The sequence below is a fragment of the Enoplosus armatus genome, chromosome 2 (assembly GCF_043641665.1).
Source record: "Enoplosus armatus isolate fEnoArm2 chromosome 2, fEnoArm2.hap1, whole genome shotgun sequence".
NCBI lineage: Eukaryota > Metazoa > Chordata > Actinopteri > Centrarchiformes > Enoplosidae > Enoplosus > Enoplosus armatus.
In genome coordinates this window covers 25,968,463-25,985,492 of record NC_092181.1, presented here as the reverse complement: position 1 = coordinate 25,985,492, position 17,030 = coordinate 25,968,463, and the positions used below count along the sequence as shown (strand labels likewise).

The following is a 17,030-nucleotide window of genomic DNA, read 5'->3' as shown; positions in this document are numbered from 1 at the left end:
CCTTCATGACACACGGTGGAGCATCTCAGCTCCGACCAACAGATTTACGGCGTAAACAGGAGCTGCTCCGTGCGAGTTTGAGATTCCGAGGCTAAATCCTCCGAATATTTCCCGTTACAGGAAGCCTGCTCCCTACATTCCTGCCCTGCTCAGCTCAGACGAGCCCTATATGGACCGACTGTCTGACCAGCTCACCCAGGAATGCACAGCAGACAGACCTCATCCAATTATTATTCACACAGTTTGAATGTTAAATGTAATGTCTTTTAAAACCGTCCTACATGGCTGTTGGAGTGATAAGACCTGAATTCATCGTGTGGAACAAATGCTCACATTAGTCTTAATTAGACAGCTGCAGAGACACTGACAGCTCACAGTAACAGTGCAATCAAAAATACAATATAATCATTGCGTTGACTGCCACATCAGTCACTCATATTTTTTTCATTTTTCTTTCATAAACTTTAGTTAGTTTGTCTCATTTGTTTGGCCACTAAGAATAAAATGTTTTTCACTACAGTGCCAGCTTATTTTTTTAACTTTTAAATCTCATAGTTTTTTTTCCGTACTATAACCTCTTCATGTGTATATATATATATATATATATATTGTTGCTGTTCTATTTTTACCTCTCCGTATCAGTTTTGGCATGAACTCAGGCTACATTTAGCCCCGTCAAGCCTGAGCCTCAGCAGTCTGGCTGCCTGACTGACTGACTGCTGGGTTAAACCTGTACATCTTAACTTTAGGTACTTCAACATGAAGAAAGAAAACCGTTACAGGCTACATTTTCTTTTCTTTTAAAGCAGATGTTATTTGATTAGGTATAGCAGGTCTGAGTATGAGATATATTTTTTAATGACATTAAGAATTTGTCGGGTTCAAAAAGGAAACAAGTGCATTTTGGTGGGTAAAACCATCATAAAAGAATATATTTATATATGTCTGCTTTGTGAGATGACAAAATAAATGTGCTGAACGTGCAGGAATGCACCAAAGGAGACAGCGCCGGGAGGAGTGATTCTCCCCTAGAAGATCTATGGTGCCTTGAGAAAGATTTAAAAGTAGAGTAGAAACCAGACGATTGTGACATTTATGTAGGGAGCCAAAAGCAGCCCAGAGGTTAGAAAAGCTGCGAGGTCGCTGTCAAGAAAGCTGTGCCATCATGGAGAAAGTGTGCTGGGGAAAAAAAGGAGGAACGTCCTGCCCTGCATTAACTGTTGTGCCCTTGAGCAAGGCATGAAACCCTTAGCTGCTCCTGTAGAGTTGCTGTGGCCACCAGATGACTGTTCACCATCTTAGTTTAGCATGTTAACATTTGCTAATTAGCACTAAACACAGCTGAGGCTGATGGGAATGTCATTAGCAAACCAAAGCACTGGACACATTCAAATTTTTACCAGAGGGTGGCACTAGAGGAAAAGTCAGGGAATCACCAAAGTAATATAATTCATCCTGAGGGGGACATGGATGTGTGTACTAAACGGCGTGGAAATCCAGTTGATGAGACATTTCACTCAAAACCTTAAATGTCAGCCTCATGGTGGCGCTTCAGGAAAGGCCTGGGGATCACCAAACTGTTAAGATACATCGTCTGGGAACCATGAAAACCTTTTTGATTGAAAGTTTTGTACCAATCCATCAAGAAGACGTTTAGATATTTCATCGGAGAAGCAAAAGCTTTGACCTGCTGGTGGATCTTGAGGAAAAGTCAGGAGATGGCGATTCATCCTCTGGGGACCATGATATCTGTACAAAATGTCCGTGCAATCCATTGAACCGTTGCTGAGCTCAGATTGCCTAATATCCTTTGTTTTAAATGTGTGGTATCAATTCTGGCATAAAGAATTAGGTGACACTTTTTCAAATGATGCGTATCTAGTTTTGGAACAGTTGTCAGATCTGGCCAGGTTTTGTCTTTCTTTTTTTTTTTTTTAACAGAAATTGATGCCACGTTCTTTCCATTCTTGTCTTATGACATCCCTGAATTCCAGACTGGTTCTTTAGGCCGTAATCCAAAAGGATTGCTCTATCTCCACTGTATTTCTCCCGCCACCTCCTCCGCTTTCCTCCTGTCTTTTCATCTCTTGCTTGGCCTTCGTCCTCCTGTCTCTTCGAGAGGTGGAAGGAATGTGTCAGGCCCTTTGCCCTTTCGTATTCTTGTTTTCTGTACAAATTTCCAGGAAATGGATGCTCTCCGTGCTAATGACTTTGCTTGCTTGTGGACAGCTGAGTTCAGCAGAGCTCTTATTGTTTTCAACTTGTGCGGGTTGACAAAGTCCGAAACAAGGCCATTGAGAGGGTCCAACCCCAGACTAGTGGGCTAGAGATGAGGTCCAGTGAGCTATTTTTCCTAAAACCCACATTTATCAGCCTGTTAAAGCCACTAAACCTTTTATATTTTACATAAAATATAGCTTTTCCACGTGTAGTTCAATAGCTAATGAAGGTGGGTTTCTTCTCACAGTCCAAAGATATGAAGGACAAGAGAATTGGGATTTCTGAATTGCTACAGGTGCGAATGTGTTTAAAACTGTAAAATGAAACCATCCAGATTGTGATTGCATCAAAACTGTGTTGTTATTGTCCATTAACTGACTTCTTGGGATGGATGGAGAGAGAACAAATACTTGGACTTACCACTGTTGGTAATTACCAGGTAGTCCAAAAGGCAGAACATACATTTGGTTTTTCAAAGGGATAAAATAAAGCATTAGTATTTTGGGTACAATTTGTGTAAGTTAGAGTCAGACGTATTGAGTGGACTAGGCTGTAACTGAGGAAGAGCTCACTTAAAAAATGTCATTTTAATTTTTCATTTTAATGTCTAATTTAGTGCAGCCTCAAAACCCCCTGAAATCCCTGGAAGAGTTATTGACATTCCAGGCAGTAAATTTCATGGACCATTATTAGTTCAAGATTTAGGGATGATTCCTTTGCAATTCAAATCAACAGAGCTATAATACATGAGGAATGGGGCTGTTTAAATATAATAAATAAACTTAGAATCTCATTGGACACACTCCTCGTGTCTAAATATAACTAATTGAAGCCCGGGGTCAGGCATTAACAAAATGCAGTAGAGTTATGTCCTTTGTTTTGATTACAGTATTAAGTGCCTGCATTGTAGTGTATATTTCATAATGTACATGTTGCTTCACTCAACTTTTCTCCAATTCTTTAGCTTTTTTTAAGCCTTTTCTCTAATATTATCTTAATGACTTATCAAACATCTGCCTCAGAAAGTGATATTAATCATTGTGTATTGTTCCTGTACAAGTATATATATATATATATATATATATATATATATATGTATATCATCAACGTATCAAGAGTAGTTAGAGTGAGTAACTAGTAATGTGTCTTGTTTGCCTCAGTTTGCTTTTAACAGGCAATCAGACTTAAATACAACTTATAGATTGCATGAGGAAGTATTAGAGAGTCAAAGAATGTCTTTCTGTGTAGGACAACTGACTGATTGACTCTTTCCCAAAATCCAAGCAGGTAAAATCATTCACTAAATAATTATGATAAATTTCTATTTGTACACTCATGCTCCTGTTATGGCTTTTACCTGCTGTCAAAAGCAATATATTAACATGGAAAAAAGGTTGAGAATGCACAAAAACATCCACATCTGACAATTTAAATGAACTGTAAAACACAGCAGAAAGATCATTCATCTAATTTCCTGAAAAGCGAAAGTTTCCTTGGTGGCAAAAAAACAAAAAATAATGTCACCAATGATGTCAGATATAGAGTAGGGCGAGACAATACTTAGCACCTGTTTGACCTGCACCTGGATGGCAGACACAGGGTCCAAATATGCACTTTCTCGCAAACTCCAAATTCCATTCACTGCCTGTTTGGGCCCTGTGACCGTTACATAATGCATATTCTACATATTCTACATGTCAGCCACACATCGCTGATGAAATCCCTCAATTTATGGACCAGCTCAAGACCAGTCACCCATTGTGGAATGTCTGCTGAAACAGACCCTGTTTATTATAACCTGATTTACCTTACTTCTTTGGAGTTTAACCTTTTAAATGTTTGTACCTGTATCGATCCTCAGGCGTCACATTTACGGTAAGAATAGCCACAGACGCAGAACACAACAGGGGCCTATTTTAAGACATTCCACAATGACTCCTGCAGCCTTTTTTAACTTCTCACCGCACTTCTTCCTTTACATTTCCTACATGGTTTATGTATTGATAAAGTTCTGTCTCAGAATTTATCTCTTGGCCTGCCTTTCCACTTCCGTATCTGTCTAGCTACCTATCTGCTGATTCATTTCTCACACATACCTCTCAGCATCATCAATGTGACATCATTGTCCACTCCACAGCAGCTTTTAAGAACCCCAAACCTCTGGGAATCCATACTGCCAGGGGCCAATATCCTCTGGAAAAACATCTGGGGGAAACTCAACAATAAACCAGTGATTTACACCAATTAGATAATCCCAACGGGACAAATTCTGGGTCAAGCGCCCGCCTGCCCTCCTACGCTCCCTGTCAGGCTCAGGTGAGTGGGATAGTCTGTTGGCAAGTAACGGGTTAGTGTCTGTCTCCCCCCTACACCTCCTCACCTCATCCCTTCACCCCCCCTTCATCTCCGAGGGCTATATATTGGAGGTTGTGACTCGTCTGCATCTTCAGCATCACTCGCAGACATACAAACACACACGTGTCTGGTTCATTTTGAGCGACGGCTCAGACAGAGAGCAGACTCTCAACGATGACGTCCCTGTTGAAGCTGCTTGTGATTCTGTTTTGCGTCCAGAGGGGAGAGAGCCGCTGGCTGAGATCACTGATTGGTAAGTGCTGGCTGAAGGGAAGATCGTGACCTATGACCTTTTGGCTAAAATCTAATTTCTGCTTGCTTTGAGGACAACGTGTTGACTATTGTGTCCAGACTTGCATATGTATCACTTTAAACTTTGATTTTCTGCTTCTTAGAAGTTCTTAATTTTTGGTTAAGAGTATGAACAAACTGGTGTCTTAATGTGGACTAAAATGTAGGTAAAGCTTGAAATTAGTTTGCCGTCAGTTTTCTCCCAGTAATTTAGTACATCAGATGTAAAGAACTCTTTCTGCCTTTTCCAGATCAGACACAAGAAACAGCATCTCCACACACGTCACCAGATGAGGACAAGAGAAACGGAGATCCAGCTGCAGAAGACGGCCAGACAGAAGCTTCTGGAGTCGGGACATCACCCAATCCCATCATCCCAATCCCGGTCCGGTCACGCCGCTCTGCAGTCGACTCCCAGTGTGGCCTGCGCTCCATCCTGCTGCAGGTTCGAGACCTCGGGCTGGGCTACGACTCAGACGAGACCGTCCTGTTCAAGTACTGCAGTGGGACGTGTCCCCACGTTCGCTCCAACCACGACCTCACCCTCACCAACCTGCTGATAAGCGGGGTGCTCCCTCAACCAGCACCTGGGGAGCAGTGGCACAACGCGCCCTGCTGCAGGCCCACCCACCACGAGGACATGGCCTTCCTCGATAATTCGCACCGCTGGCACAAGGTGGAGAAGCTGTCGGCCGCCGGCTGCAGCTGTGTGGGCTAAACAGCCAAGCGTAGACAGCTGATGGGGGGAGGGTGAGAGGGTTGGGCTGTATGATGGTTTGTGAGGACGAGGCGATTGACTTGAGTAAGCTGAAACCTATTCTTATGAAGTCATTTATGTCAAAATCAATAAGCACAAAATGAAGCTAGTTTCCCTATTTTGACTTTTGGGTGAAAACCTCATGAATTGTTGATTTAAAGGTTTTGACTTAAACTGGTGATCTCATGGGCCTCAGTTGGATTAGAATTGTATTATTTTTGTCATTTGCGAGCTTTAAAAAACTACTCCAATAGCAGGCAAGCTAAATAAGGCCGCTTTTCTTAGTTCACGGACAGTTTTGACTCTGGAAAAGGGAGATTTCTATCTGACATTGGCGATAAATACATACAGGAAATTAAAGAGTAGTCCTTCAAAAGTAAGTACTTTTTAGAAATGAAAGCACTGCTCAACTGAGGGTCAAACTGAGCAGAGACATGATTCTACGGCAAACTACTTGACTTTTTTTGTAAATAAGCTGACACGTATTTATTTGAAATCTTCAGTGCAATTTGGGGGTTAATAATAGGGCGGATCATATAGACGAAGCTGCGTAGACGCACCTCGCGCAGCTGAGTGAAGCTCTCCACAATTCACTTATTTGTCAACAGTCCAGCTGCAGTTTAAAATTGTATTTATGTAAGATAAGTTATTTATTTATTTGTTGCCATTCTTTTGTCATGCTGATTAACTTATTTTGTAATGTAATGTTGTAATCTCTATGTTAATTTGTGTGTACGGTTCCTAATAAACATAAACTTGTACAGAACTAAACAGTGTGGTGGGAGTATCATTAAGAGAGAGAGAAATTACTTGTGGTGTCATTTATACAAGATGTTTATTCAAGGTTTTGTACAAAAATATATGTTTTGCACGCATACCAGAAAATCCTAAATCATTTAGTTAATTCTTATGATTCACTCATGAACTATTATTTGTGTCAGCTGGTATGTTCAGCATTCCCTTTCCTCTCTACAGAACTAAATCCCTGTAAATCCAACAGTCATAAAGACGGACAGATAATCTGGCCAAGATGTCAGCTGTACCTGAGTGGCCGCTGTGTATCTGTGTCGCTCACTTCTGGCCATTAACGCGTCTAAACAGACTCCAGTTAGGATCTTATTCAAGTTGAGCTGCCCACATGAGCCTTTGATACTTTGTGATTCAGTTTCATGTTTCGTGAATATTCTCCTTTTTGACTGACCCAACACAAGCCAAAGAAATAACAATTCCTGTAAGGCATCTGTGTGACTTTCCTGGTGCGCACGATAAATATCAGATTGCTCAGGCATGTGTACTTTGGGCCTACACTGTATCACATTTGTCGAGTATGCCAGGGTACAGGTTCTGCTGGAAATGCTCACACAAAAACGTAAGATATATCAGGTTTCAAAGTTATGATGTTCACAGATTGTATGTCACTGGAATGACAGAAACATGAATCCTCAGCATGTAAACGTAGCTTTTGACTACTTTAACCACCTCTATGTGGCCATGGCATCCTCCTCTGTCTCCTCTGGCCCCCACACCTGGACACGCCCCTCCATGGCTGTGAGGAGGCAGGTCTCTGTGGGGTGGAAGGACAACGACTGGACGACAGCTTTCCCCACCGGCAGTTTCAAGGACAGAGATCCCTGGAGGTTAGAAGAAAAAAAACTAATGAAAACATTATACAGTATATATATATATATATATATATATATATATATATATATATATCTATGAAATCTGGTGGACACATTTCTAATTTTGGAGGACTGCGTTCATGTGCTGATGGGGTGAAACCCAGAGGTTAGAGGCTGCTGTTCTGCATGATAGAGAGCTGTTCAGTATTGGTGGAGTGCCAGCTACCTCCTTCTTTTCCCTTTTGTAAAATGCTCATGGTGAACCCATTATGTTTAATGCACTATGAACATAAACATAACCAGCCACTTACTTCCACCAGGTCCCAGCAGTAGACGTGTCCGTCCTCTGAGCAGCTCAGGACGTGAGTATCTTTACTGGACAGGCAGCAGTCCAGCTTATAGCCCTTCATCTTATGTCCTGTATACCTGAGTGAAAACACAAACATTATAACAACATGACTCGGAATTAATATGTATTATTATTAAATGTTCAGCCAACTGCAGGGCTTCACATACATACAAACAGTACAGGGGGGTGGACAGAATAACAGACACACCTTTACGATCAATAAATACTACCTTTTTGAATCTTGTGGTCACTTTTGATTATGGCTGTCAGAATGGTTTTTGCAACTCTATGGTAATTTTTGAGGTTTTTGTGGTGTTTTAGTCATTCTGTCATTTGGTTTTGTTAAATGGTGGGCTGAGCTGGTTTAGAGCGATAAATATGGCACAAACCACGTGCCATTGAACTTTGAGTGTATCCTGGTTATGATCTCTTTTTTGTTTTAAGTATCCTGGTTATGTTTTGCGCATGTAAACGCTATATAAAACATCATATCCCGAAACCAGCATTCTAATGTGCATGTGCATGTAAACGCATTCAGTGATGTTCAAATTGTGAAGTTATGACAGCTTTAATACTTTTCAGCATATTATTACCCTTTAAAAAGGATTTACACCCACATTTCTATGTCCTTGTGCATCCAAAATGAGTTATATTTCCTGCTGCAAGAAGGCACTGTTCACCACAGTGTACACCGAGTCGTGTCCTGTTGGGGTTCACTGATTTAAAGTGGGGTGAAGTATAGAGAGAAATCACAAGTGGGATGCTTAGTCCCTCGAGGTAATAAAGAACAGTAATTAACAGTAGATTAGTTGACTAGTAAGTGACGCCATGATGGGGACACAGCATGGGGGCACACCACACCGTAAACCAGACTGAACAGCACTCACTCTCCCAGCATTTCCCCGGTGCTCTTGTCCAGCAGTCTGACTGTTGAATCTAGACTGGAGCTCAGAGTGCACTGACCGTCCTGACTGAAACACACACATGTGATCGGACCTGGAACACACAAACATACACACAAGTTACAGGGTTCTGCATCATGGCTGTAAATAAACGTTTATAAAAGTCATTACTATCACAACAACTAACTACTGCTACTAACAATAACAGTAACAGTTGTTAAAACTCTTGATGATTGTTGAAAAGATATTATGAAAAAGATGACTAACTGCTGATGAAGTCAACATGCAGCTGTCCCATTCTCAGGTCGTAGCGCCTCACTCTGCCATCCACCGACCTAAACACAAGATCATCGTTAGTTAATAGTGCCGCAGAGAAATCTCAAAATCAAATCTCTGTCCAACTTGTGGAAAGGTAAGTAAAGGAATGATAAAACTGGGGACACACTGTCTCTTTATTTGCTTCCAGTTCAAATCTAAACAGCTGCAGTCTGAATGAGCAGGAGATAGAAGTGATGGATACATTTGTGATCAATAAAATCTCAAGATCAACTTAAATATACGGATGATCAGCAAAAGCTACGTCTACTGTGCTGACCCGGTAAGCAGCTCGTGTTGTGCCACCTTCAGGCTGCTGATGCCGTCCCGAGCCTCGTCTAAAACCTGGATGGGCTCAAATCTTCTGGACCTGGTGTCCCAGCACCGAACTGTCCCGTCTATGGACCCTGGATGAAGAGAAAACACACACACACACACCACAAATATACACAGTTACTGAGTTTAACACTAAAACACTGGTGTTGATGAGCTGGTTACAATTGAACATAAATACAGACCAAGAAACGTACAAAGACAACCCAATGTTCAAGTGGCACGTAATACACACTGCACCCTCCAGGAAAATACACCATGTATACTGAATAATGTATTGTGCATTGTAGGCGTTTTACATGAATGAAGACTCACCAGACAGGATGACGGTTGCCTCCTCGTTGAACTGGACACAGTTTACTCGCTGTGAGCAGGAAGTTTGAGTGATATATAAAAAATTGAAAGAGGGAATGAATAAAACAAAAGTATAGAGAGACACAATAGAACAGGAAAAGTGAAACTACACAGGTGCAACAAAAAAACAACAACAGAATCGGGTTTCGCAGAGTTATAAACAGCAGAACTGACCCCAGCGTGACCTCTGAGCTTGCGTGTGACCTGGCCTGTGGCGACATCCCACAGGATCAGCGTCTTATCAGAGCTGCAGGAGCAAATGTGGCTGTTGTCATAGGAACTGTTGAAACAGCCAATGAGAAACAAACACTGTTTAGTTAGTTCTTGCAGGGGGTGAATGTCTTTTCAGCATGTTTTCACTCTTCATGTGTCATTTCTCATGCATTTTTGCTGAATTAACCTTCCTGACACACTGTGGAGGACGCTGTGACAATTCTCTCACCCATCAGCATCCAGAACCTCGTATCCATGGCCACTGTACGTCTTCAGCAGGGTCCCTCGGCTCACACTCCACAGCTTTAGAGATTTGTCACTGCCACAAGACAGCAGGTAGTTCCCGTCAGCTGACCAAGCAGGGAGACAGAGACAGGGGCAGATGTGAGATAATGACATTTCACGAATGGCTCGTGACTCACACACACACATAAAATAAAATAAGCATCACTGTCTAGGCTATATTATGCATGTTTTCACGTCTTGCACATTAGTTTAGCCCAGATCTCTCATGACAAGCAAGCTAATGATAAATATTTTGGGTCTCTCTCACCGTTGAAGCGCACAGCCCTGACAGCCCCTTGGTCACAGTCTATGGTCCTGAGCAGATGTTGAGGAAGCTGAGGAGCCTGAGGTCTGGGCTGAGGGAACGCCATGACATAACCTGTCTTTAAAAACACAACACAGACATGTGAGCCACGCTAACAACGAGTTCAGTTACTTGTGTTGTAGAGTTTTATATAGTTTTATTATAGTTTCTTCACTGGCTTTCTCCAATGACACCAAGGGAAGTTACAGAGGAAACTAACAGAGTTACGGAAGTTCACGGGATACATTTTAGTTTAAGTTAGTTACTAGCTTAAACGGTACATTATTTACACTGAACTAGCGTGTTATATTGAACAGCAGACAGCTTTATATAGTTATAACGTTCGCTAACGGTAGCGTTAAGCATTCACAGCAGTTTTTCCGGGCTACTTACTTAGTTAAGTTAGGGTTCAATTTCAGGAGAGTGCCATGTTGATATTCCTGGTACAACTAGTATAATAATAATAATACTTATAATACTAATAATAAGTTTATCCCCAGTTTGTAGCCATCAAAAGCTTCTTTCATTCATTTATTGCACATCATGTTTGCTAGCACGCGCAATGCACACTGGGATCACATCCCCCTGTCAAAATAAAACTTCAAAAACCGTCCCCGTGTTTCACTTTGGGCTGCGGACAGCGTTACGCTATTATTTTGAAATTCACCGGATATAAGTATCCCCTCCACTCAGTTCATGACGAGGCCGATCAGCTGTCCGTCGGGCATCGGAGTTTAAAATTCTTAATAATAATAAGTCATTGTAACACATTATGTCTTCCAACAACATGGCAGACCCGAGGAGACAAAATAAGATTTTAAGGTGAGCATTTGATAAAGGAAAACAAAAGTTTTTTTTCTCGATGGAAATAGCTAACCATATTAGCTTGGCTAACGGTAGCTAACTGCTAACTAGCTAACCTTTAACACAAGCATAGTTAAAAGGGATTAGCGATTAGCTGTGGGATTTATACACCACAGAACTCCCAACAAATAATGATGATTGCTTAATATGTGGTCGACTGTCAATGACTTAATAATATTATATTATTTTACCAAATGGGTTGTTTTTCCATCGGTGCCTCATTGCTATTTGTCATTCATGACTGTCATGAATGATGATGATGATGATGGTTAGTCCCTTTAATGCGATTCTTTTCAGTTGTTTGACACTGATTTCTTTAGTCTGAGTGGGAGACCACGGAACACTTCGCTCGAGGGGCACGAAGGTTAACCAGTGGCTGTCTTTCTAACACCTTTACAGAAAAAAAGACAACTGGAGTCAATCTGATTGACAATCTGGTTTCACACTTTATGGCCAAAACTATGTGGACACCCCTGTCCACATATTGCAGTGTAATTTTGGTCTGGGCCTCATAGTATCCTTACTCCTTACCTCCAGTGAAGGGAAACATGCCCTTTCCTGTTTCAAAGTGACAAAGCCAGGTCCATAATGCAATGGTCTTCCCAGTTTGGTGTGGAGGAACTTGACTGACCTGCACAAAACCCTGACCTCAACACCACCCAACACCTTTGGGATGAACTGAAACAGACACTGTGAGCCAGACCTCATCACCCAACACCAGTGTTGGATCTCACTAATGCTCTTGTGGCCGAATGGGAGCAAATCCCTGCAGCCAGGTTCTGAAATCTAGTGGCCATCCCAGAAAAGTGAAGGCTGTTATAGCACGAGAGTAATGCCAGTGATTTTGGAATGAGATGTTGTTCTGTGTATATATTAACAGTGAATCTTGCTTAAAAAGTTAAAGGCTTGCTACATTGTGGTTTTGGTTAATAAAGGTTTGTGTTGTTGCAGGTACAAGCCGCCCAGCACAGAGACCAATCCCACACTGGAGGACCCCACGCCTGACTACATGAACCTGCTCGGCATGATCTTCAGCATGTGTGGACTGATGCTCAAGGTGACCTACGCACACACACACCCTCACACTAAACCACTGTGACTCCCATCTCTCCCGTGTCCTCTGCCTCTGTGTTTGTGTACGTTGTGAGTGTGTGTGTGTGTGTGTGTGTCCACACTAAAGGGGTGTTGCCCCTGAATGGTAGACCTTGGTAGACCTTGGTCCACCTCAATTGTTCCATTTAGAAGATTAAAGGTGAACTCACCTTTTTAGATGAAAGGATGAAGGGCAGCTTTTGACTTTCAGCACTGAGGACACAATAGATTAAACAAAGAGGGGAGAGCAGCAGGCTCTTGTGGCCTCTCGGTCCAATAGTAGATCATTTATTTAATTGATTGTCTTCCCATCAACAATCAGCTATTTTTACTTGTTGGTGTAAAATGTTTGTTTTTTTGTTTTTTTCAAAATAAATGGCACAAATTATTTCCTGAAAATATCTCAGATTGTGTTTTTTTTTGCAGGAAACAAAACGGCAATCAAAAATGTGATGTTTTACTGGGGTTGTACTGCATGAGTATCAGGCACATACAGATTACCAGGGCCGCCCTTTGCCTTCAGAATAACTTTTTCATTGGAGGGCTGTTATTCTGTTTGGGAATTGTGTGCAGGGGATTCACCGCGTTATGCGTCTTCTGTATTCTGGCCAAGATACGGGCAGTTTCCAAGTGACAACACCAAGTTTAAAGTCATCATGTACTCATTTATCAGTTCCACTTATCACTCATGCCGTTGTCCAGCTATCCTCCTAAGTGTTCATCTATCGCCATAGTAAACTTCAGCTGAGCATTGATCATCTTTGAAGTCTGTCTGTCGCGCTTCAGAGCATCTGATGTCCCATTATATAAATCTAAATTTTGGTCTTTCTATTGTTCCACAAGCTTGTACAACTAACCTTTGTAACCCGTGTGTGTTGTGTGTGTGTGTGTGTGTGTGTGTGTTTCAGCTGAAGTGGTGTGCCTGGATCGCAGTCTACTGCTCTTTCATCAGCTTTGCAAACTCCAGAAGCTCAGAGGACACCAAACAGATGATGAGCAGCTTCATGTGAGTATACAGCACCATGTGTTTGTACTACATGTGTGTCCTCCTTGTGCACCACTTTTGACTGAAGTGCCGGCTGTCTGCTGTTGAGGAGTTTGAATGTCTATCTTGTCTAACCTAGAGCTGGAGATCATTTTTATAAATGATTTAATTTAACTGAATTAGTTATTACATACAGTTGCCATATTGCTATAAATTTTAATATCAGAAACAAAGTCTTGTCAATATCCTGATATTGAATTCAACCATATTGTGCAGCCCAAGGCTTCACCTGCAGAGAAGTGCGCTCACTTGAAAACTATCATTTGGACAAACAGTGAAAATCAATTATTAGGGACATGGCCCTCTTCTCTGTGGCTAATAAAGGCAATATGTGTTTACGTTAAAGTCTTGAATTATGCAGGTCTAAAACTGTAGGTTAGACTCGCTTCTGTCTGTCTCTGGGACTTGAGATGAGCCAACTCTAATGTCCAAAAGCTTTTAACTGTCTGACCTCCAGAGGTGGTACATTTCCATTTGCTTATAAAAGAGTACTACAGTAGGGCACCTGTCCAGGCCTCGCAGACAGATTTGCAATGAGGAGAAACCTTCTTGTCCATCGTCTAGATGAGGTTGAATTAAAGACAAGCTTGATGCACTCATGGTTTAGTAACGCAAAATGTTTGGCTCAGCAAATCATGTCAGACGATGAACTTAATGCACCAGCCTCGTGTGCATAGAAGCTGGTTCAAGGCCAGTTTTAGGACATTTGTCAATAGCCAAGATATGATGCAAGTATCCCTGTGTCATTAAACAAAGGTGAGTGAGCTGTGGAGGGCAGGTATGTCATCGGGGTTATCAGGGGAACCTGCCTTCACACATGTTTGGTGTTTGGATGAATGAACCCCACAGTGGCTTCACACAGCTCAGGGATCAATTATTTTAAACTTGTGTCATTACTGATCTGATCTGACCTGCGCTCGCCTGCATAGTTTCATAACATGCCAACTTGTCAGCACAATATCTCGCTGAATAAGTAAAAGACAGCTGGAGTGTGTTCTTGCTTTCTGGCAATAAGTAAAAAGTAATTTTAAAAAAAGTCACACAAACAAAGGTGCTCAAGGAAAAATCTTAAGTTAGCAGAACCGTTCGTCTACACCTCAACAAAGGCTTTTGCCAAAATGCATAGGTGTCGTGCAAATCTCCAGACTCAGAATAATTCTTAATTCATAGAAGTTTTACTCTTTTGAATAAAGTAACTGTAACATTTATGGATTACACTAAAATTGCACTCTTAACATGATGTGTACGCCCGTCCTCTGTGCTGTCTGCAGGCTGTCCATCTCCGCGGTTGTGATGTCCTACCTCCAGAACCCACAGCCTATGTCGCCGCCATGGTAACCAAGAGCCAAAGAGGATAGAGGAGCACGGAATTAAATTGCGGATGCTAGAGTCGGTGACGAAGATGCTGATGGCCCCCCTGGCCATCATGGAGGAAAAACAGACGGAAAGGATAAATAATGCGATAGAGAGAGAAGAAGAAGAGAGGGAAAACAGGCGACCAGGAGGGTGGGACAGTAAGCAGGACACTACGTCAAGACGGGGAGATCGAATGGTCTTTGACTGCATTCTCATGTTCCTCTCTTTTTAACCTTTTCTACGTTTCTTTGTCGATGAAAACTTCAAAATTTTACTGTTCGGCTGATCTGTTGCAGGATTTCGTAAATAAAGTTGTACGGTTTTAAGAGGAACTGCTCGCTCGTATCTTTTGTGTGTTAATGACATTCTCGCATTGCATTTCAAGTTACGTTATCTGTCAACGTCCTCGTGGTAATTACAACCGGGATTCTTATGTACTTTTTTCAAATCAAATAACAGGAAGTGTCTTAAAAGCAAACACTGATGCCTCGCAAGTAAATCCACCTGTTAAATCTCAATTTAGTTTACTTTATTTCAGGTAATTCACTCAGTGTGAGTATTGCTTCCCAGGGAGTCCTCAGTACACGTATTGAGGAGTCGGCACAGTAACTATATCCTGAGTTCATGCTTTTTTTAAACTCGTCGGCTAAACTCAACTTCAACGTAAGAAAAATAAAACAAGTAAACAACACCAGGTAACATTTCATTCAGCTGTGAGTTTTGAGTGCTTCAGGTCTTATGTAACACACACAGCAGCAGATCTGGTGAGAGGTTTCCCCTCATCTCCTCTGTTCAGGAGCTGAGACGTCTGATCACACACACCCTTATCCTCTAACCCTCATCTACTAAGGGCACTGCTCTTTCCCCTCCACAACACATGCATACACTCTCAGCATTAACTGCTTGTGTGTGTGTGCTGCTGACGGACAGGAAGCCGGGGAGTCAGCCGGACGTGAGACTGATTTAGCGGCATATAACTCACCTCTCAGAGTGAGTGGCTACTCGGGCTGCTTGGCTTGCAGCCACCGTTTCAGCTAACTCCAGTGGCTTTTCTCCTGATTTTGTCCTGACTCGCACTGCCAACTCTCCCCCTTTTGGAGCACTAACAACTCCCTTTATCCCATTGTTGTGGTTGTTCACTTCTGTCGGCCCCAGTCATAATGGTGCATTTGTTGTTGATTTCTATCAGAGGAGAGGATATTGAATTTGTCCCAGTCAGCAGTTATCGTCCGCATTGATCGGTGGGCTGCGTAATTTGGATATTAAAAACTGTCACAGTTTGCTGGATGTAGATCTTAAGTTCAGCGGGTGACGGGCTGGAGGCGATTTTAATTAAATCTAATCTCCATATTCTGCTCTGCAGGATCTGCCCAATGAGAGCAGAGTCCAGAGAGACCTGGTCAGGCCTCCTTCTCACTCTGTAACACTAGAGGGCACAACAGCATCACAAATGAGTGAGTCTCTAATGAATCGTGAGGAAATAACATTATCCCAGTCTCTGTGGCCCCCACTAATTTGTTAATTTATTGATGGAATGAATTAAAACTCTACTAGAGTAATTTCTCCTCTCATAAATGTTCCAGTGGTGAGGTGGAAAGGCATCAGGAATAGCATTATTAATTATATTATTTATCATATTCCTTGGTGATATAGGTAGAATGGGTGGCAGGTGGTCCAAAGTTTAGAGAGACTCCTAAAACCAGATGGTCCAATGATTTCTCACAGGTCCTCTGTTGCAGCCCCTCTGCTCAAACCTATTCCTGCTTCCGGAGTTTGCAATGTGATTCCACAGATTTGTGCATGTTTAAGTGCCTTGCTGAAAGGCAACTTGTGATGGGCTTTTGAAGAAAACCGCTGTGCTACTTGCATGTATCTGACCGCCGAAGTCTCTTTTTAACTTGAAATATGGATGTATTGCACATCTCTTTTTCAAGACAACCATGGCTACTTGAAAATGAATAAATATTTGATGTGACAACCTGCATTTAAGATATATGATGGATTTTACATATGTAGACTGAGAAGATGTCAGTTACATAATGCATTTTATTACAGTTACTGAATGTGTTGGATGGAGCTCAAAGCAGCTTTTACTCAACTCAAAACACGAGACATGAGACATAGAAATCTAGAGGGTGCAGTGTAGACGTTTCACAGTCTAATCCTTCATTAAGGGGAAGAGGACACGACCAAACTATGATGCGTACACGTCGCTTAGGACTGTGATTCCCAACCTTTGTCTTGAGGGACCCCATTTAACTTGAGGGACACATGCAAGTGCAAAAAAGCAGAAGAAGTAGCTTAATCTTTTGAAATATATAGAATAATATATTAAATATTCATTGTATAAAAAAAACATTAACAGCACAGAAT

At 41.8% G+C, this 17,030-nt stretch overlaps 3 protein-coding genes across 3 annotated transcripts; 2 read left to right on the top strand and 1 right to left on the bottom strand.

Moving 5' to 3' along the window:
- Nucleotides 1–4,749: 4,749 nt before the first annotated feature.
- On the top strand, nt 4,750–5,584 carry LOC139292972 (persephin-like). Its single transcript, XM_070915367.1, has 2 exons — nt 4,750–4,828; nt 5,118–5,584. Exons 1-2 carry the CDS (start codon nt 4,750–4,752, stop codon nt 5,582–5,584), a joined length of 546 nt encoding a protein of 181 aa, XP_070771468.1.
- An 855-nt stretch (nt 5,585–6,439) lies between these two features.
- On the bottom strand, nt 6,440–10,807 carry wdr83 (WD repeat domain containing 83). The gene is made up of 10 exons (XM_070923439.1): nt 10,694–10,807; nt 10,265–10,379; nt 9,941–10,061; nt 9,673–9,778; nt 9,460–9,508; nt 9,092–9,218; nt 8,764–8,831; nt 8,482–8,590; nt 7,557–7,671; nt 6,440–7,254 (listed from the first exon to the last, which is right to left on the bottom strand). Exons 2-10 carry the CDS (start codon nt 10,365–10,367, stop codon nt 7,105–7,107), a joined length of 948 nt encoding a protein of 315 aa, XP_070779540.1. The 5' UTR covers nt 10,368–10,379; nt 10,694–10,807; the 3' UTR covers nt 6,440–7,104.
- A 175-nt stretch (nt 10,808–10,982) lies between these two features.
- wdr83os (WD repeat domain 83 opposite strand) lies at nt 10,983–14,989 on the top strand. The gene is made up of 4 exons (XM_070921476.1): nt 10,983–11,122; nt 12,116–12,221; nt 13,165–13,262; nt 14,573–14,989. The coding sequence occupies exons 1-4, from the start codon at nt 11,073–11,075 to the stop codon at nt 14,637–14,639; spliced, it is 321 nt and encodes a 106-aa protein (XP_070777577.1). The 5' UTR covers nt 10,983–11,072; the 3' UTR covers nt 14,640–14,989.
- Nucleotides 14,990–17,030: the final 2,041 nt, after the last annotated feature.

Coding starts and splice junctions, on each gene's coding strand:
- LOC139292972 (XM_070915367.1), top strand. CDS start 4,750: ATGACGTCCCTGTTGAAGCTGCTTGTGATTCTGTTTTGCGTCCAGAGG. Junction 4,829..5,117: donor CTGGCTGAGATCACTGATTG/GTAAGTGCTGGC, acceptor TGCCTTTTCCAG/ATCAGACACAAGAAACAGCA.
- wdr83 (XM_070923439.1), bottom strand. CDS start 10,367: ATGGCGTTCCCTCAGCCCAGACCTCAGGCTCCTCAGCTTCCTCAACAT. Junction 10,062..10,264: donor CAGGGCTGTGCGCTTCAACG/GTGAGAGAGACC, acceptor CTGCTTGGTCAG/CTGACGGGAACTACCTGCTG. Junction 8,591..8,763: donor GCATGTTGACTTCATCAGCA/GTTAGTCATCTT, acceptor TGTGTGTTCCAG/GTCCGATCACATGTGTGTGT.
- wdr83os (XM_070921476.1), top strand. CDS start 11,073: ATGTCTTCCAACAACATGGCAGACCCGAGGAGACAAAATAAGATTTTA. Junction 11,123..12,115: donor AGACAAAATAAGATTTTAAG/GTGAGCATTTGA, acceptor GTGTTGTTGCAG/GTACAAGCCGCCCAGCACAG. Junction 13,263..14,572: donor CAGATGATGAGCAGCTTCAT/GTGAGTATACAG, acceptor TGCTGTCTGCAG/GCTGTCCATCTCCGCGGTTG.